Below are 21601 nucleotides of genomic sequence, written 5' to 3'. Positions count from 1 at the left end.
CCTTAATGAAATTCCTAATGGGACATAGTTCAGTTTGATGTCAAAATGTTCTCACTGTACTAAAATAATTCTCTTAAGACAAGTGTTACAGGTAATGGCACTATTAGAAATCGGTGTGCCCTGTGGTATGTAAAGAACACTGAAGTAGGAGTTAGAACTCAGTTCTCATTCAGCCCAGTCACTAACCAACCAGCTATGCAACCTGTGAAGTGAAGGGGTGGAACCACACAATCACCGAGGACCCTTGTACTTGGTGATTCTATGATCTATTACAATGCTGTCCCACAGAAATTTCTGCAATTTAAAATGTTCTGTGTTTGTGCTGTCCCCTATGAGAACCACTAGCCATGTGGTTATTTAGCCTATAATATGTAGTTAGTATGAGTGAAGAACTAAATTTTATTTCATTTTTATCAACTGAAATGTAAATAGCCCCATGTGGCCAGTGGCTATCACTGTGGACAGTGCAGAAAAGTCTACAGAGTCTAAAACTCATGCAATTTATACCAAAAAATGTAAGTTTGGGGGAAGGCAATTTTTAGAAAGCAAAATTAACATATACTCAGGGAAAATGGCAGATTAAGATAAAGCAAAAAGTTATTTAGTCGCCTTAAATGGGAGAAGAAATTTAGACCTCTCAGTGAAGTGTCTTATTTTGTATCTCTGCCTTCCCTGCTTACTTGGAACACAACTTTCCCTTCCTTTCTCCCACACACAGCAAACACTTAAAGTTTCAAGTACGACACAGAGGAGAGATAGGGATGGATGGCCCTGGGGGCCTTGGGGAACTTTCGGCCAATGTCAGTGTTTCTCGGGAGGTTGGGGGCTCTAAGGCCTTGTCTTTATCCACAGGCAGAACAAACTCCCATGAGGGGCCATTCTTTAATCAGAAACAACCACAGCAAAGAAGAGTGTAACAAGTAGCTTAGTGTTTACAGAGGACCTAAGTAGATAAGGGTTCCAGTGGGTACCCTGGGCTATGGGTGTGTATTTTTGTCTTCCTCCCTCCTTTTTTCCCCTGAAAATCAGAAATGACTGCTATACTGGGGTTAATTTCTAGTTTCCATTCTGCTGCAGAATAAAGATTTTTAAAAACCTATCTTAAAACAAGCCTCGCACAGCAAAGGAGGAAGGGGATATATAAGACACACGTATATTTTCCTCCTTTATCTATGAGTGTGAGTCCTGAGGATACTATAAACACTCTTATTTATATTCAGTGAATAAAAATTTAAAAACCCCTCAAACTTGTCTTTAATTAAAATAAACAAAATAAACCATGTTTTATAGGTATAAAATCTATACCTTAAAAATTCCTCAAGGGCAAAAATCTTAAAATTTTTGTGATTGTATCCTACAGTGACAAATATAATTTCTAGCACATAGTATGTGCTCAATATTTCTCAAATAAATAAATAAGCCCTACCATTCAAGTCAGTAAATATTTACAGAATGACTACCATGTATTTTATTGTAGAATTAAAAAAGAAAACCCTCAAAGAAAAATCATTTTCCCTTCAGCATACCTTGGAACGCACTTACCTGGAGAAGGTTTGCTGGATGCAGTCAAAGCTGCCTTGAGGGTTGTCTTTACCCACATTTGACAAATAGAAGTTAAAGGTATGCACTTCGTTGGGGGGATCATTTTTAGGGATTTTGACAAGCTAAAAGGGGGACAAAGAGAGAAACACTTCAAATTATAAATTTGCTATAGAATGATCTGATGACTGACTTAACTGTTTTTCAAGCGACATTCATTTTTTACCGAAGCCCTCTTGAGCATCTAAATTTATAGCATTTATATTACCAAATCATTCAAGGAATCTGACAAGCATGCTTTAACTCACCACGTTCTTATTTCCATTTTCTATCCTAAAGTGTCAGTAATCATATCGGCTCAGTAATTAGTTTATAAGAGGAACCCCCTTCTTTTCAAACTAGAAAATGGTTACAGTTCACATGAAGAGTTATTAGTGAACTCGCTAAAAAGCTCTTCCTCTTTTGAGATACACAGGTTCTGCCTTTGGCTACATGACCCGCTGCTAAATAGCTTCTAGATATTTAGATGGTCTCGAGATAGAGTCCATATCCCAATCTTTTGCTGTCTTATTACATACGCATTTCATTTTAATTCTTACTTCTTGGAGCAATATTTTTGAAGAATAACTAGCAGCATAAGGTGACTACTATAATTACATTCACACCAAAACGCAGCTGGGTGCTTCTCCCTGCCCTATGATTCTTGTACTCATCCTCATGTTTACAGAACAAGGTCAGCAGCCTACAGAGATTATTCTGCAGGGCACTCCAAGGCTGAGCCCCAGGCAACACTGTGGAACAGGCAGATGTTTCCTATGCTCTTGCTCAAGGTCTGGTTTCTCTGCTAGATGGGAAGCCCCAGAAGTGAAGGGACAGGGTTGCTCTCGATTACTGAACCCCTGTACTGGGTACATTTTCCTGGCACATAGGAGGAGCTTAATAAACATTTGTGAATAAATGAGCTGGAAACTTCTGTCTTTCAACTGCTCCACTCTTCCCAGCTCCCAAGACCTTTCTTCCCTTGGGTCTACAGGGGCCACCATGGTGTTAGATGATAATTATGAATAGGATGCATTGGAAAGAAAGTAAAATATGACTTCCTGCTCTCCAGCCTCCAAATACATGGTCTTGGCAATTCAGTAGACAAGCAAGGAGGGAGAAAGTGTTTTCTAATTCTCTTTTGTCTCCTCCAAATCTGCCCTTTACATCAATGGAAGATTAAGACTCAGAGCTAACTGGCTGCCAGATATATATATATATATATATATATATATATATATATATATATACACACACACATATATATCACTCATGAATATGCTAGTAAGCATAAGCGTGTATGAACTCTACTTGGCCCTAAGGACATCCTGCAACTCTGATTTGCTCACTCTAAAAAGACTCCTAATGTTTTATCTACAGAAAATAATTTAAAGCCACCAACTCCATCCCACACCCCTCCCCCTAAAAGAGTGAAGAAAGCTAAGAAGGGAGACAATTTGCAGTGTCTGGTACATAGCAGACATGCAATAAATGTTTGTTGAAGGAATGAACGAACAAGGAGAAGAAAAAAGAAAGAAGTCAAAGGTAAACATCTTTTCAAAGGAGATTCATTCAGAAGACCCATGTAGAGTTCGAGAGCCTAAATTTCACCAAAAATGTTGAATATTAGATAATACTCCATAGATCCTCCATCACTCATGAATTTAAACTATCTTTGACTCCCTTTTTAAATTAGTTCTAATTGCTAGAGTAACAAGCTTCTATATTAATTATCCACTCTATAAATTATATCTCTGGGGGGCCCTAAAGTTACTCTTTTATTTCCCCAAATTTCCCCTAGTTCTAAAATGCTGGAACTTTGTGAACAAGTCTTAATTTACTCTGTAAGTATTCATCAGGCTGTCTTATTGGGCATGCAAACTGAACACCTAGTCAGCAAACACACACTGGTGAAATGAAATGGAACGTTTTACTTCTTAATCCTATAGAGAGGGAGCAGAGCAGGAGCCAAAGGAATGCTTGTGTGAGATGCAAGGGAACAGCAAGTCTGTCCACAGGCTGGTGTAACAGCATTCACTGACGTCTGCTTTTGTTTTCCTAATAATAGCAGGGCTCTGCTGTCAGAGAAGGGATGTGCCCGGTAGCCCAAAGCTTCCTTAAGGTCTAGGACAGGAGGTAGACAGGTAATGTAGGTGTGAACACTTGAATGACATCCCTTCCTCAGCCATGACTGACTTAACTTCCATTCACCTTCCCCCTCAACTGTCCCTGTAGATCTGCAGAACCTGGTTGGGGAGATTTTCCACAGTGGTTGTAGGCTCATCTCCAGGCCAGGCTCTGGCTTCAGTTTAGGCCTAAGGTCTTCCTTCCTGTGCGGCTCAGGTCTGGGAATGCAGGAGCACTTTACGTATCAGAGTATGAAAGACTGTCCGTTTTGGGAGATTCTAAGTTGTATTTTAAAAGAGTAGAAGCATATAGTTTTTTTGTATTTTGCAGGAGTGACTAGAGTCTGTACTCAAATTCTACAAATGTTCGGTATTCTTTCACTGAAAACTTTTAACTTAATTACTGGAGTCCTTAAGCTCAGACATCTACTAAACAGAGCATTTTATTCAGGAAAGTTCTTAACGAACCTTTATAATATTTAAGTGTAGATTTTTCCGTTCTTATCATCTAAATTGTGATTCCTCTTAAGTAATATTTATACTTCTAAAGGTGAAAAATTATCTTCCTATACATTTTTTTCATTTTTAAACACACACACACAGAATGTCTTTGTGTAAATTTGGAGGATTTAATAACAAAAATACCTTGTATGAATTAATTACGGTGCACACCACTCAAAGCATTAGGGTCTGGCCTGATGGTGGGCATAGAATACTTTCATATTCTTATTCTTTAAAAGAATCTTGAATAGAAAAAAGCTATAGTCATTTAAAAAATATCATAATGAACAGAACAGGAAAGAATCAGATCATACAGAAACAAAATTAAAAAAAAATACACAACCCATGCTATATACCCACTGAAGTGTTTGAAAGTTTGTATCCCACATAGATTAATTAGAACAGCAGTTTTCAACAAGGGGCAGTTTTGCCCCCCGGGGACATGTGGTGTGGGAGGGTGCTACTGGCGTCTACTGGAGGCCAGAGACAGTGCCCAACACTTTACAGTACACAGGACAGTCCCACAACAAAGAGTTACCCAGTCTAAGATGTCAGTAAGGCCCAAGTTAAGAAACTATGGATTAGAGCTAGAGGTAGAAAAGAAGTCAGGGAATTCTGACTTTATTGACTTCTGAAAATTAATGAAGAAGTGGAGGGGGAAATGGTATCTTTAAAGAAATAAAAGTACCCGTTTAAGAAAAAAAGAGGTAATAGCATGGAGAATGACAGCAGGACTTCTCAGAAGTCTCTCCAACCCACTGTCCCACTCTGTGGTGTGTACGTGAGCAGTGAGCAGATAGGGGCAGGAGCAGGCATCAGGGAAAATTATGTTCATCATGGAACCCAAAGGTGAATCTTGATGCATATCATGGTATTTTTCTCCAGCTGAGGAGCTGGGGTGGGGTTGGAGGTTAAGGAATGATGAGAACATGAAGTTCTGAGTTGCCACAACTAAGTTTCTACATCTCCTTTCCTCTGTGGTTTTCAGATCAACAGCAATGCAGATGGTACAGCCTGACCTAATCTCAGGCTTTTCCTGTAAAAGATCTGAGAGCAAGATGTTGCCTAGCAATCTTCATATCTTTAAAATTTCAAAAGCTTAAATTATACGGTCTATAGATTTAGTATATCTAATTTCCTGAAGGAGATGGTATAAATTAGATACAAATTTTATTTGCATTAATATCTGAATATACTCTTCAGAATGAAATGTATGTACAAAAAGTACTCATGTTTATAGCTGGCCTAACAGTTTGGCTCCTTGGGCAAAGCCTTAATGGAAAGAGCAGGTTGTGTATGACAATTAGGGCAGGCAGGAGGGGTGAAGGAGTGGGGGCTTCAGAACTAAACTATGGGGACCTCTGAGTGGACCAAAGCCTGTAGGACTGCTGAGGGTCAGAGCTAAAGTGGGATCAGAGTCCCCACTTCAGAGACTAGACTTTCAGAGGAACTTGTGGATACTTATTGCTCCTCTCTCTAATATACAGGAACCTATTCCACAGCTTGTCTAGATAGTGAAATAGGAGTCAATCGTTTCTTCCAGAATGGTTACGAAGCATTTTCTTATAAACTGGCCTTTGAATATGGAATATGAAGAGAGGGAGTTAAAATGAAATGACTGTTATTGGCGGGCACAGGATCAGCTTCTGGAGACAGGACTAATCACCATGGGAAAAGAAATTCTGAGGTCTGATTTAGAAACAATCGTGGAGGAGCATCCCTTTGTACGATAGGAACTTCTCAATTTTAATTATAATATTTTGAGCTTTTCCTATAAGTCAGTGGGAATACCTTTATATTTAGCAATCCATGGTCTACTGGAAATTCTTTTAGCTAAATATCTTAAGAATGAAATATTATTTTAAAAGTATCAAAGACTATGATTCTAAACAGTTTCCTATTCACAATGAAAAATATAAAAATATACTACCATGTTCTGGGCAACTCAAAATGTAGATTTTAATTTTCATTCCAAATATGAGAGCCTGAAAATCAAAGGCTTAGGACCACAATCCACAACCCTCCTCCCAAACTCCAGTCTGTCTTTGATAAAAAGCTACGAAGACAAAGTTTCAGGAAACTTTCAGACATTTATAATTAACATAAACACTGTATACCAAGATGTGTAAGTCAAAGCTTCTAATTATTCTGAGACACAAGTTCAGGCATGAGGCACTGGGATCCTGCCTGAAAGGTCATTTCAATATCAAGTCACAGACCTCCTATTTACGTAAGGATATAGGACAAAAGTGCAGTGTGCACACTGCTGCAAATTTCTCACAGAGGCATGCTAACATCTGCTTAAAAGCCACTGGTACTTTTCCTGCAGAGGTTGCTCCACTGGACTGAGGTACACACTAGATTAAAAATAGGACCATCAAGCAGAGAAAGCTTTCGACAAAATTCAACACCCATTTATGATAAAAACCCTGCAGAAAGTAGGCATAGAGGGAACTTTCCTCAACATAATAAAGGCCATATATGACAAACCCACAGCCAACATCGTCCTCAATGGTGAAAAACTGAAAGCATTTCCACTAAGATCAGGAACAAGACAAGGTTGCCCACTCTCACTACTCTTATTCAACATAGTTTTGGAAGTTTTAGCCACAGCAATCAGAGAAGAAAAGGAATCCAAATCGGAAAAGAAGAAGTAAAGCTGTCACTGTTTGCAGACGACATGATACTATGCACAGAGAATCCTAAAGATGCTACCAGAAAACTACTAGAGCTAATCAATGAATTTGGTAAAGTAGCAGGATACAAAATTAATGCACAGAAATCTCTGGCATTCCTATACACTAATGATGAAAAATCTGAAAGTGAAATCAAGAAAACACTCCCATTTACCACTGCAACAAAAGAATAAAATATCTAGGAATAAACCTACTGAAGGAGACAAAAGACCTGTATGCAGAAAATTATAAGAAACTGATGAAAGAAATTAAAGATGATACAAATAGATGGAGAGATACACCATGTTCTTGGATTGGAAGAATCAACATTGTGAAAATGACTCTACTACCCAAAGCAATCTACAGATTCAATGCAATCCCTATCAAACTACCACTGGCATTTTTCACAGAACTAGAACAAAAAATTTCACAATTTGTATGGAAACACAAAAGACCCCAAATAGCCAAAGCAATCTTGAGAACGAAAAACGGAGCTGGAGGAATCAGGCTCCCTGACTTCAGACTATACTACAAAGCTACAGTAATCAAGACAGTATGGTACTGGCACAAAAACAGAAAGATAGATCAATGGAACAGGATAGAAAGCCCAGAGATAAACCCATGCACATATGGTCACCTTATCTTTGATAAAGGAGGCAGGAATGTACAGTGGAGAAAGGACAGCCTCTTCAGTAAGTGGTGCTGGGAAAACTGGACAGGTACATGTAAAAGTATGAGATTAGATCACGCCCTAACACCATACACAAAAATAAGCTAAAAATGGATTAAAGACCTAAATGTAAGGCCAGAAACTATCAAACTCTTAGAGGAAAACATAGGCAGAACACTCTATGACATAAATCACAGCAAGATCCTTTTTGACCCACCTCCTAGAGAAACGGAAATAAAAACAAAAATAAACAAATGGGACCAAATGAAACTTCAAAGCTTTTGCACAGCAAAGGAATCCATAAACAAGACCAAAAGATAACCCTCAGAATGGGAGAAAATATTTGCAACTGACAAAGGATTAATCTCCAAAATTTACAAGCAGCTCATGCAGCTCAATAACAAAAAAAAACAACCCAATCCAGAAATGGGCAGAAGACCTAAACAGACATTTCTCCAAAGAAAATATACAGACTGCCAACAAACACATGAAAGAATGCTCAACATCATTAATCATTAGAGAAATGCAAATCAAAACTACAATGAGGTATCATCTCACACCGGTCAGAATGGCCATCATCAAAAAATCTAGAAACAATAAATGCTGGAGAGAGTGTGGAGAAAAGGGAACACTCTTGCACTGCTAGTGGGAATGTGAATTGGTACAGCCACTATGGAGAACAGTATGGAGTTTCCTTAAAAAACTACAAATAGAACTACCATATGACCCAGCAATCCCACTACTGGGCATATACCCTGAGAAAACCATAATTCAAAAAGAGTCATGTACCAAAATGTTCATTGCAGCTCTATTTACAATAGCCAGGAGATGGAAACAACCTAAATGTCCATCATCGGATGAATGGATAAAGAAGATGTGGCACATATATACAATGGAATATTACTCAGCCATAAAAAGAAACGAAATTGAGCTATTTGTAATGAGGTGGATAGACCTAGAGTCTGTCATACAGAGTGAAGTAAGTCAGAAAGAGAAAGACAAATACCGTATGCTAACACATACATATGTATTCCATACATATGGAATTTAAGGAAAAAAAAATGTCATGAAGAACCTAGGGGTAAGACAGGAATAAAGACACAGACCTACTAGAGAATGGACTTGAGGATATGGGGAGGGGGAAGGGTAAGCTGTGACAAAGCGAAAGAGAGGCATGGACATATATACACTACCAAATGTAAGGTAGATAGCTAGTGGGAAGCAGCCGCATAGCACAGGGAGATCAGCTCGGTGCTTTGTGACCGCCTGGAGGGGTAGGATAGAGGGTGGGAGGGAGGGAGGGAGACGCAAGAGGGAAGAGATATGGGAACATATGTATATGTATAACTGATTCATTTTGTTATAAAGCAGAAACTAACACACCATTGTAAAGCAATTATACTCCAATAAAGATGTAAAAAAAATAGGACCATCAAGGTTTTTTTTCCCTCATTTAATATAAACACTTTGTTCTTTTGTGGGTATTACAAATGATTTAAACTTCCATAAGCTTTTATTTGACAGCAATTCAATAAGTTCTAATATCCAGCCTTTTCTACTAAGGTGACTGCAAATGCTCAATGGATGTTCATGACCCAGCAATACCACAGAGTTTGACATGACAACTCTCGGTCCTTAAAGCAGACCTGCTGGCAGGGCCTTTGAGATCATCTAGCTGAATGTCTTCATTTTACAGATTTGAAACAGAGAGAAGTTAAGTGACTTGCTCAAGTTTACGTCTCTATATAAAATTGTAACCCCTGTACTCCTGACCTCCTGACCCTGGCTCCATGTTTGTCTAAAACACTTAGTACCTGCACTACTTACAGCTTTTGTTTGTTGTCTTTCTCTTCTGGCTAGAATATAATCCTTAGAAGGACAGAGGCTTTTGTCTGGTTTGTTCCCTGTATTGCCAGCATCTTGAATAGTGTGTGGCATAGTCACTCCATATGTACTTGCTGAATGAGTAAAAATGGTGATTAAAGCCTCAGACAGGACTAGAACTGAAGTGTCTGCTTTTTTTCCACCAATATAAAGCATGTTGAAAAGTTTCCTTATATTAAAAAGGGGTTCTATCCTCCAATAAGTTTGGGAAATGCCAGCTTAAACAAAAGCATTTACTTTGCTGTAGGTTCTTTCATACTGAATAGCGGTTTCCCAATTTTTATGACCTCAAAACCCACTTCTTCCATTCCTATAGTATCTTAGGAGGCCAGCCTGTCTCTTAATATTATTTGACTAAAATATCTATTATTTTACTATAGATAAACTATATATCTTAGTTTGGATACAAAAAGTGCTACAAACACTTAAACATTAGAATTCTCCATTGTTCTCAAATCCTTTCCTGACTTTTAATCTGTAATTTCTGGAAAAAAAAATCCTGTAATTTCTTAATAATCTAGAAAATTCGGCTTAGCTAGAGAAATGTATTGATATTTGCATGTACTGTTCAGGTTCCAGAGTTTAGGGACAGAATAAACCTAGAATCAGAACAGAAAATAGAAATCTCAACCTGAAAGCCACACGTCCTATTTTTCAAACTAGAGCTGCGGTTATGAGTTTAGGCCTAACATTATGGGTTTAGGGAAGGAAAAAAAACCCTCTCGGATCAGTCCAGATGTAGAAACCAATGCTGTGGTGGAGGTGGGGGACTAGGGAGGGGAGGGGAGGGTATCTTTCACTGGCAATTGATCAAGTTTAAGTATTAGAGAAATCAGTAAGAGATAAATATTCCTATTGACAAGGAATGACAGGGAGTGGAGAAGATCCCACATATATCATAAACATCTGAAATTTCCACATGATAGAGGCTTTACTGAGAGTAGTGCAAAATGCTAAATTTATCTGCACAAAGGGAACTATCGGCAGTTATCCAAAAAATGCAGGCCATGTACCAATTAATATGAATAATTCAGGACAAAATAAGTCCATTTATCTCCTTGCATTCTTCCTCTTTGGCAAGATGTATAGTATTAAGGAAAAAAGTAAAGTAGCATAGCTTTTCCTATTAAGCTTCATGTAGCTCCTTAAATCCAGTAATAGAACTTATTAAAAAATTCTTGATGAAAGGGTACAGTATAGGCCAGTAACGAGACTTCTTGGTTCTGTTACTTCCATAGGATATAGTCTTATCAGAAAACTCATTCCTTTGAACTGCATTCTCATCCAAAATGTATTCTTTTATATTTATGGCTGTTTTGGGGATAACATCATTGATGGCAACATTTCAAAACTAATTTTAATTGGTTACAAGTAAGCAATACCACCTTACAGGAGTAAAGTGCTAATTTTTAAAAGTCAAATACACCCAAGCTGCTATATAACTGAAACTGAAAAAAACTGCCTTGAGTAATTTTTGGCTTTCTTAATATGGTTCTCTTTAATATGAAACCAACCTTCTAAATGTTGGTATATCCAACATATGTCAATGTCATCCAAGGTGACACTGATTGATTAATTTGTTCATTTAATTCATTTATTCCACAAATATTAACTGACTGCCTGCTGTGTCAGGCACTATTCTAGGTTTCTGTGACACATTAATGAATAAAACCACAAAGATCCCTGCCATTGTGGCATATATGTACAGAAATTCAGGAGCGAGATGATGAGGGCTTCGAACAGGAGATGGGGAGAAGTGGAGGAATCGGGATATATTTTGCACACAGACATACTGACTGTGAGGAATGAAAGAAAGAGAGAAATCAAGGATGATACCAAGCCATTTTCCCCTGGAAGAATGGAGTTGTTTGAGTGTGTGTGTGCATACACATATACATATATACATGTATGTGTATATATACTCATGTGTGTATGTATGTGTGTGTATATTTATTCTTGGATATGATGATGAGTACCTTAATGTAACTGAATCCATACTAGCTAAGTGCACTAAAATACAATTGACCAATGCTGGTTTCACCAGCTAAAAAGGGGCTTCAAAATGAGTTTTGTTATGACTCATTTTGTAACTTCACAGCCAAAAATTATTTAAAAGGGCCCAGGTGGCTGGGTGTAGTTGGCTGGTAGCTCGGTATTTCCAGGAAAAAGGGGGGGATGACAGTTAGTGGCAGGGGAAAGATGCAAATAGCAGATACTAGAGAACAGGGAAAAGGTATACAGACTATGGAGTGTGAGAGAACAGAAAATTTGTATTTAAAAATGACTGCAAAATTGAGCTAAATGCCAAAGTACCTTTTAGAAGAAAAGTGAGAGAGCCACCAAGAGAATCTGAGAAGTTTGTTAAGATTTCATAGGACACATGTGGTTCCTTCCCAATAGACTTGGGCCTCACTCTCCACCTTGTATTTGATGTCTCCACTTCTTGTCTTGGCTTGCATTAGCTTATCCCTTGTTTAATACTCAGCTCAGGAGCCTTTCCCTTCCCCAGCGAGATGGGTTCCCTTTTCTGTCCCCAAAGCACCTTGGGCTCACTTCTACTGCATGCTAAGTACTTGTTTGTGTCTTCCTCCCCACTAGACTGTGAGTTCTTTGGAGGCAAGGACCATGGTCTTACTTTCATACATATCTGGAACATGACAGATACCTAATAAATATTTGTTGGATTAATCTGAAGAAACTTGGGACTTAGATTAAATTCACTCTGAAGTGAATACACCAGGACTACTAAAAAATTAGAGATATAACTGAAGTAGATCAGAGGAAAACCAGGGCTCTGCAGAGCAGGCAAAATAAATAGCAAAATGAAAGGAAGAAAAAAAAAAATCCCAAACAGCATGCACTGTGTGGTACAAACATCAGAATGAAAAAGTTTTTTTACCTCCTTGTGCTATGTTTAGCCCACAAACCTAGGTCAAGTGGTTGCCTGGTTTGTGGAACTTAAATTTATTATATATTATACATTTTTCTTTTTTTAAAAGTATCTTCATCTTTATAAAAATACTCACAGAATACTCTGGCCTTACCAAATTCCATTGAAAATATGATCCAGCGTCTTTAAAACCACTTTGCATTTTAAAGGACTTAGGGAAACCACACTAAATAATTCTAAACTTAGCAATTCTCCTGGTCAAGTAGGAAGCAGAATTTTGTTTAAAAAAATGGTTTGTTTCTCAGAAACAAAGTCCAAACCTGAATTCTGCAAGGAAAAAAAAAATCTTAAGTATGAATGTCAATTTCCAAATTCATTGCTAATCTCTCCTTGTTCTACTGGAGTCTTGAGAAAAGCTTTCTGTAATATGCCAGGAGGAAGTGCTGGTGAAACATGGGTGGAATAGAAGTCATGTATGGCAGTCAGCAATGACTGTTTAAACCTAGGAAGGAATACTGGTACTTGACAGATGTGAACACTCAAGATTAACATAAATTCGTAAAAGTGGCCCAGGCCTTAGAGTTTGCAAAACACATGGTTTCATTCCAACTCAATCAATGTTGCCATGAAAACTTATAAGTTCAATAACATAAATTGTATTTAAGTCTGAAGAATATTTCCATATAGATTTGGAAATAAATTCAATTCTTAATTTTCTGTTTTCAACATCAACATATTAAAAAAAAGTTTTTAAGCTACAGAATGCTTTTTTCAAAGTAAATCTTATGGGGAAACCCACCATGTATTACAAATAGAGTCAGAGCCGCTCTGGTTGAGCGGACTGGGACTGGGACTGCTGAGGCAGCCACTGTGGTAACATCACAGAACCCAGGCTCTGGGGACCAAAGACACAAAACCATGGCTGCATGTTAAGGAAAGAGAAAGAGCAACAAGATGTATGATAGTCAGGGGATATCATTTTATTAATTACATTTTAGTCACATCTTAAATGACAATTACAAAAGAATGTGTATAAATATGAGGTCTTATGTGCCATTTCTTGATGGGAATTAGTGCCAAATATTTGAAGGATACCAAAGATAGGAAATGGTGTCCTTCTGCCTTATTCCCTTTCCTTTGTATTTTATTTTATTTTTTTTTTAAAAAAATTATTTGTTTTATTTATTTATTTTTGGCCATGTTAGATCTTCATTGAGGTGCGCGGGCTTCTCATTGCAGTGGCTTCTCTTGTTGTAGAGCACAGGCTGCAGGCACGCAGGCTTCAGTAGTCGTGGCTCATGGGCTCTAGAGAGCAGGCTTGGTAGTTGTGGTGCACGGGCTTAGCTGCTCTGCGGCATGTGGGATCTTCCGGGACCAGGGATTGAACCCGTGTCACCTGCATTGGCAGGCGGATTCTTAAACACTGCACCACCAGAGAAGTCCTCCCTTTCCTTTTTAAAATGCTTTCTTTACAATTGGATCCCTTTGTATTTCCAGTTCTAAGTTGGGTATACCTCAATGGTTTGAGAAGAAAAAAGTGAGAACTTCTCTTTTACACACAGATGACAAGGGAACAGGGCAATCAGACTACATCTAGTATTCTAGATTACAGGCTCTGGAGCAATCCTGCCCAGTTTCCAATGCTGGCTCTGGAATCTACCATCTGTTACCTTGGGCAAACAACTTAACCTCATTAATTCTCAGTTTCCTTATCAGTAAAATGTGGAAAATGATATTATTCACCCTATATGATTGTTGGAGTTTAAAGAGATAACTCATCTAAAGTGCTTGCAAATAATGATGCAAATAATGATGTATTCCTCAGCAAATAATGATGTATTTGATTTTTAAAGTAATTTTAAAATGGTAATGGACTGATAAGCGCCCTGTGGATAATCAAAAAAGTTGATAATATACTTATTCTGAATTCTTGGTATTTACAAAAGTAAGGGGCTAGAAACCTTCAAGGTCAAAACTTACGTGTTAGCTTAAATAAAAGCCAAAGAAGCTATCTGAGAAAACAAACAATCCAAAAGACTAGCAATATTTCTAATTGTTCCAAACTCAACATACATAGAGATAAGGTACAAGAATGAATCAGCCACAACAGGTGTCCATGGAAGGCTGAAAAATTACAGATGCCTGCTGCTACTCTAGAAGGGTAGCAAATACTCCTTGCTTCCCAAGTGCCCTATCCTTTAAAAATATGCTGCCTTCAGTAGCTATAGCACAACAAAGAAACAAAATAGAATTAAGAGTTCTTATGGAGCCATTCACTCTTCATAAATGCAAACAATATTTTAAAGTTTGTGGGGTTTTTTTTTGTGTGTCAAAGCTATAGATAGTCTTGAAAAATGAATAAAACCTATAGTATTCTAATTTTTATAGATTTCTTTCCAAGCATCTACCCTGAAAATACGTTCCTAAGGTAGGATCCATTTCAATAGAAAATTTATTTCTTTTCAGTTTTCATACATCAAATTCACTTGCTGATTTCCTTCAAGCCTTCAAGAAGTTTAACTATTTCTGATTTTACATTGATATGCACAGTAGATCAAAAACTAAATTAGAAACTGCAATTCTCATTTCTAAGAGACTTAGTTCTGATGTAAATAAGAGGGCCTGTGAAGTCTCTTAGATCAATTGATTTATTATTGTAAGAAATACAGGACAAAAATGATTCATTTTTAAGGATGGTATGCCTGGGCCATTAGCAAAGCCAGAAAACCCATCCCTTCAAACAGAGAAAGAGACATGTTGGTAAAGGAAGGGTGAAGATATTTTACATATGAACAACTAAGGTAATTACTGTATTTTAATAATTTATATCATAAAACTGTTGATTGATTATCTTCTAGATAGTTATTTGATTCTGCTAGGAGGCAGACAACATGGGTTCCTCTAGAACAATGAAATTATACAAGGTAGCAAAACATTTTATCCTCTTGGCAATAATTCATTGCATTGCCCCTTTAAAAAGATAACCATATCACTAGGTTTCATGAGACATTTGGCTCCTCATGACTCAATCGCCTTAAATATTTTTGAAAAAAGTTATATATATATATATATATATATATATATATATGTATGTTACAGATTCTGAAATTGTAAAGTTTAAGACTTTATCCAAAATTAATCCTGGATTCACAATTATCTTATTTTTCAAGTTCTCTAAGGAAGGAACAGAACACTATCTTCCTGAAAAAGTAAAACAAAACACCAAGCATCCCTAGTAGAAAGTTTTTCTTTACAGCCAAATACAAAACGTTTAAACAGCTGTGGAAATATGTCAGCATCATCTTACTGTTCAGTGGAAATGGAACACCTCAAGTTCCTGTCCCTCCTTCCTAATCTGTGAAAACTGACTTTAATGAATTACTAATACAATGAGATTAAGAGAAAACTAAAATGCATTCAGATTAGTATTAAGAAAGAATTTCTTAGTATTGATTAGTAGAATATTACTATATTCATAAATACGGCTATGCCTTACATTCTCACTCTAAAATAAGATATCCCCAATATAACTTACTGAGTGATTACTAGACACTCTCAACTTTTTAAGTTCTATAAAAGATTGCCCTCTTCCTATGGCTGCTTAATTAAGTACCAACCCTCTAACACTGTGAGCCCAATTTAGCTATCTTTAATCATTCTCTATTGCATTCTGAGTTTTATTGCCTGAAGCTCCCTAGGAATCTTATCTTTTTAAATTCAACTGACTACTACTATTCATTCCCATAATCTATTCTTTCTAGACTGGACCCATTCCCAGGACACTTCACAAGACCACTGTTCTAAAATGTCAACTGTTAACTCAGAAAGGAAAGTGGCCTCTTCTCCCATGTTCTTGATAATACCAGGAACTCTGCCTTTACCTTCCTTCCGCTGGGGAGACAGATCACAGAGGGGAGAAAACTTTTTTTCTCCACTGATAGATGACAAAGCAACTCATTAAGTAGTTGACTAGAAAGATATTTAGCTGGTGTCTAGGTACAGATAACTTTGAGACCTGCTTTCTCTTTTTGTCAACCTGTTTTGAAACCTTGAATATTCAGCCTTTCTCCTAGATTCTTGACATATTTAAACTTGGCATCTCAAAACATTTCTTTTATGTTTATAGAACAATTAGGAAATATAGATAAACAAATCTATCTCATTAGTAGGGTAATTAGTAAAGCAATGACATTCTGGTGTATAGCATTTCATTTTCTTTTGCAGATTTCTATTTGTGTTTGTGTATTTATTTTTAAAATTATTATAATGGTATATATAATATCTTATTATTAATTAGGAAGAAGAAATGACAACTGCAAAAGTTTCCAACCTAAATCCATGGACAGTCTTGCCATTTACCACTTATATATTCTCTTATACCCATCAGGAAAGTATTACAGCTCTTTAGACAGAATAACTTGACTACACTTAATATTTGGTATTTTGTAATTTTTTGTTGCTACCATAGATGAGATCATTTTTACACTGAAACTCCTAATTGCTAGTGCTTAGGGAGGCCAGTGATTTTTAAAAATTATATATATCACTTATTGGGCACTTTCTGTGTGCCACTTTGCTAACCTCTAAGATAAAACTTTGGCCTAGGTGTTTTGACTTTAGGTTTGAGATACGGCTAAAGAAATGGTTTAACAAACAATAAGAATTTCAAAATCTGCACCCATATACATACCTTCCCACTAGCTACCATACAAGAACTTCCTTTGCTCGTATCTAAAGCCAATCTCTCCTCTGAGCAATTAGACCCCATCTCTCCAACCTACTCGAGGACATTGCTCCAGCAAGTCTTGCTCTTTCTCATATCAACTTTTGCTTTCTACTGGATGACTCCCATCAGTTTATAAATATTCTGCTATTTCTCCCATTTTAAAAGAAACTCCTCTTCACTCCACCCTACCACTATTAAGCCAGTGGTTTTTAAACAGTTATTTCTGAACTGACCACCTTACTGAAGGAAATACTGTAAGTTTTTATAGTTTTTCACTTGGTTTATCTACACATACTGGCAAATTTGCCCCCACTTATCTATTATCCATAGCTTTTAGTTAATTTTCTTTTTCATTACATTAATGAGCATTCTCCAAACAATATTAAACTACAGAGATGAGAGTGGCCATGTGTATTTTATTGCTAACATTAAAAAGGATATTTCTGGGCTTCCCTGGTGGCACAGTGGTTAAGAATCCACCTGCCAATGCAGGGGACACAGGTTCGATCCCTGGCCCAGGAAGATCCCATGTGCCGCGGAGCAGCTAAGCCCACGTGCCACAACTACTGAGCCTGCACTCTAGAGCCCGCGCTCTGCAACAAGAGAAGCCATGACAATGAGAAGTCTGTGCACTGCAAAAAAGAGTAGCCCCCGCTTGCCTCAACTAGAAAAAGCCCATGCGCAGCAACGAAGACCCAACACAGCCAAAAATAAAAACAAACAAACAAACAAGCAAATAAATAAATAAATAAATAAAAGGATATTTATATTTCTGTTGTCTAATTATTAAGTATGCTAACTGGCTATTAGATAAAGATAATTTTCATCATGTTAAGAAAGAATTCTTCTTTCTATTCCCTACTTAACTAAAGTTTTAATCCAGATTTAATATTGAATTTTTATCAAATGCCATTTTGGCATCTATTGAAATATGTTCTGGTTTTTCTCATTTAATCCATGAAGATGACAGATTATAAATATACAAGTATATATATTTATATTATTATATTTAAAGTTAATGATAACGAGAACTTTATGTAACATTTATTTCTTCAAAATCAATATAGCCTGTTATGAAGCTTGACGACATAGTGAACACCTGTGAATTCACTGTCCAACTTAACATTAGCAATAATATATCTACCCATTGCTCCTCTCCTATCTCTTCTACCTGCCTTTCTCTACCAGAGATAACAACTATTCTAATTTTTGTGATTATCATTCCTTTATTGTTTTTAATAATTTTATCACGTGTGTACCCACACAATATATTGTTTGACTTCGCCTGTTGTTAAATTTTATAAAAAACGGTGTCATACCATACATATGTAGTCTTCTACCCAGAGTTTTCACTGCCATATTGCACAGAGCTCTAAGTCACTGCTTTTCACTGTTGTGTACTCTTCCACTAAATCAATATGCCACTGTTTATCTCTATTAGCCTGCTATTGTTCTTAACTAGTGTGAACAAAATTTGGCAAAAAGGGCTTCAAATCTCCTAAATGTTAAGAAGTAAAAAGTATCAACACTCATAAGTATTCACAACTAAACCAGTATTCTTAGAAGTCTTTAAATAGAGCTTTATAACAGAATTCCACTATAAATACACTTTTTTTCTTCTTCTCACTACTGGACTGCCAAGTATAATTAAATACTATAAAATGTCCTTTGGAGCAGTTTCTTGAAACTCCTTTTGTTCCAAATCCCCCAATACCAATGTCTCCTGGACAGCTCCATCTTGATAGAACAAGGTATGGAGTTATTATCTGAACACCTCATGGACATCATGTCCCCAACTAAACACCCCATGAGTTCTGCCTCAGTCTGTTCTTTCATCTATTTTAGATCTTGAATAATGGCCTCACCATCCAACCAAATGCTCATCATAAATATGGTGCCATCCTCAACTCCGCTATTTCCTTTCTCCCCATACAGAAGGAATAATTAAGTTAAGGTAGCTACTGGATAAACACGTTAAAATGCAAATCTGATCACATGACTCCCTGGCTAAAATTTCTAAAATTAAAAAAAAAAAAGATGGTCATCTCCTGTAGTGTTTTTTAAAGCACAGACTGTGACCCATTGGAAGGTTATGACGTTATTTTAGTGGATTGTGATCAGGATTCTTTTAAATTGAAATAGAAAATGTCAGAGTATACTGGCAAAGGATAAATACTGTGCTGTGAAACTTTTATTTTAGCTGTGTGATGTGTACACTGATATCTGTAAAGGGTCACAATGTAAAATGTTTTTTCTTACTCTGACTTTTTACTAAATGTGTTTGAAAGAATCTACTGTAGTCAGTGGTCCCCTTCAGAAAATGATGAAAATTATGAACCTTCTCCTGAGAAGAGAATGTGTACATACCTACATAAGTGCATATTCTTATCATATTCTTAATTATAGTGAACCTAGCTATTATAATGAAATCTAGGGGGAAAAATTTTAAAAGCCAGACTTCCAGACCTCATCATAGACCCCCAGGGAGACTTTATAGATAAGAAGCACTGATCTCCAAGGTGAAATTCAAGCTCCTTAAGAAGGTGGCAACTTTTGCCACACTTGCTTACCACCTCTCTGAGACCTCCCTGACTGTCCTGCTTCCTCTTGCTAGCTGGGGAGATACTCAACAAATGTTCGTACGAATGTCAGAATAAAATGCCCATTGAACACTTATTATAGGCAGGTAAATCAGTGTAGTGATGAAAACAGGCTCTGGAACTAGATGCCCAGGTTTGTGTGCTGGCTCCTTTACTCACTAATTGTGTGAGCTTTTACAAGTGTTTTAACTTCAGAGCCATAGTTAACACACTAGCAGAACAGGAATATCTGCTTCATGACATCCCTGTGAGGATTAAATGAGAATAATATATATAAAGTGCTTAGTATAGGATTCTTAGCACATAATAAATATTCAATAAATTTTAGTTATACTTATTGAAAAAAGTTGGAATCTATAAGCAAAATAATAGATGACTGTGCATTTCTGGTAAATACAGTACAAAGTATAAGACCAATTAGAGAGATTTGAAAATTCCTAGCCTGATAAGGGCAAATTCATTAGCCTCAAAGCATGTCTATGAGCTTTTTAAGTCTTTTAAGTCAGTAAAACTCTTTTCTTCTAAACTTGTTTTCAAAACAAATTACTTTTATAAGGTTTTTAGCCTAAAAACAAATTTGAGAACATTTTAATTTCATACTCTTGTTCCTTCCAGTTTTAATCACAAAAATAGTTATAAAAATTTACCTTCCCTATAAATTCTCCAGATTATCTAACATATGGAGCTAAAAAGCAAACCAGTCAAGGGTGGGGTCAGGAAAGAAAACTTTTGAAAAGATTCTAGTTAGATAAAATCTTATTGCAGGATATAGAAACTCTCTAAATACTTCCACTGCATTGCTGTAGTTAAGCTGCCAGCAACTGTATGACTATGTACCATTGCATAATATAAAATGCTGACAAACTATGACACAGTACTAAGATGCTGTTGATAATGAGATATATTCTAATTCCAAAGACGTTAAATGTTAAAAAGAAAACAAGCCTTGGAATCAACAACATATAGTAATTTTGTTGTGTTAAATATTGTTTGAAGTAAGATCTGCGGCTTGGACATATTCTGCTAAATTGTTTTTCCTGCTTTAAATTTTGAATTTTCTTTTTAATAGAGCTCTTATAACCTCTTTAATAAAGCTCTTATAAGGATAAGGCCTTGCACATAGTAAGAAGTCAAAAGATATTTACATACTGCTTGTGGCTCAAATTTAGGGGTGGGTTAGTTATAAGAACCATAAGTGTTATAAAATGGTTAAAGATTATTATTTTCCAAGCTTAAATAAGTGAGTGCTGTTAAGTGACAATGTCTGTAACATAAACAACTGAATTTCACAAGTTTCAGTTTTGGGTGGGAAACAAAAAGGCAAAACCATCAGATTCAGATTTTATTGACAAACAGATGGTGTCAGGAACAAGAGCTGGAATTTCAAGGTCCTATTTACCTTTGTCCAAACACTGTCTACCGTGGTGCTTGGTACAGTGCAAATATTCACAAACGCTTGTTGAATGAAGATATTAAGCTTAACTGACCGCTAAGAAGGCAGTTAATGGTATTTGTAGCAAATTCAGATTTCAATCATAGTTCCAATGGCTGCTTTCCAAAGTGACTGCAGTTTGGTGAAGGACAGAGCAGGATGATTTAGTCTTCAACTCCTTTATGATCGTGCTTTGGGACGCTTGTCCTGCTGTGGCCCACACTGGAGCCTGTGTGGTATACACTGAGATAGCTTCCTCAGGCAACACAACCATACAAAGTCACCCTCCCACCCTCACCATTCTGCACGTCTCCTTTATGTCACTGGTGTCTGTAGTGGTACCTGGCCATGATTTGTGAACTTAGCTCTCTACTCTTTTTTATTTAGAAACCCCACAGGTAATTCTTATCCAGAAAGAAAAGGAGAGCAGAGGTGGGTGGCAACATAAAATAGAGAAGTTGGTCAATAGCTTCAAACTATTATTTAGTTATTGTTTGAGATAATAGGAGTTTCCAGAAT

At 36.8% G+C, this 21601-nt stretch overlaps 1 protein-coding gene across 9 annotated transcripts in view; it reads right to left on the bottom strand.

Moving 5' to 3' along the window:
• ELL2 (elongation factor for RNA polymerase II 2) overlaps nt 1–21601 on the bottom strand; it is a 99577-nt gene that overhangs the window by 52201 nt on the left and 25775 nt on the right. For all 9 annotated transcript variants that reach the window (XR_003431583.1, XR_003431584.1, XM_027100577.1 and 6 more), the window contains exon 3: nt 1543–1664. Coding sequence is in view for 7 of the 9 variants with exons in the window: in XM_027100577.1 (XP_026956378.1) it covers nt 1543–1664 (122 nt within the window). In the remaining 2 variants the exon portion in view is untranslated. The remainder of the gene's footprint in view (nt 1–1542; nt 1665–21601) is intronic.

Source organism: Aethalodelphis obliquidens, unplaced genomic scaffold (genome assembly GCF_003676395.1).
Source record: "Aethalodelphis obliquidens isolate GAN/ISIS:26980383/991018 unplaced genomic scaffold, ASM367639v1 scaffold4, whole genome shotgun sequence".
Lineage (NCBI taxonomy): Eukaryota > Metazoa > Chordata > Mammalia > Artiodactyla > Delphinidae > Aethalodelphis > Aethalodelphis obliquidens.
Note: the sequence above shows the minus strand (reverse complement) of the source record. Positions and strands in the feature narration are given on the sequence as shown.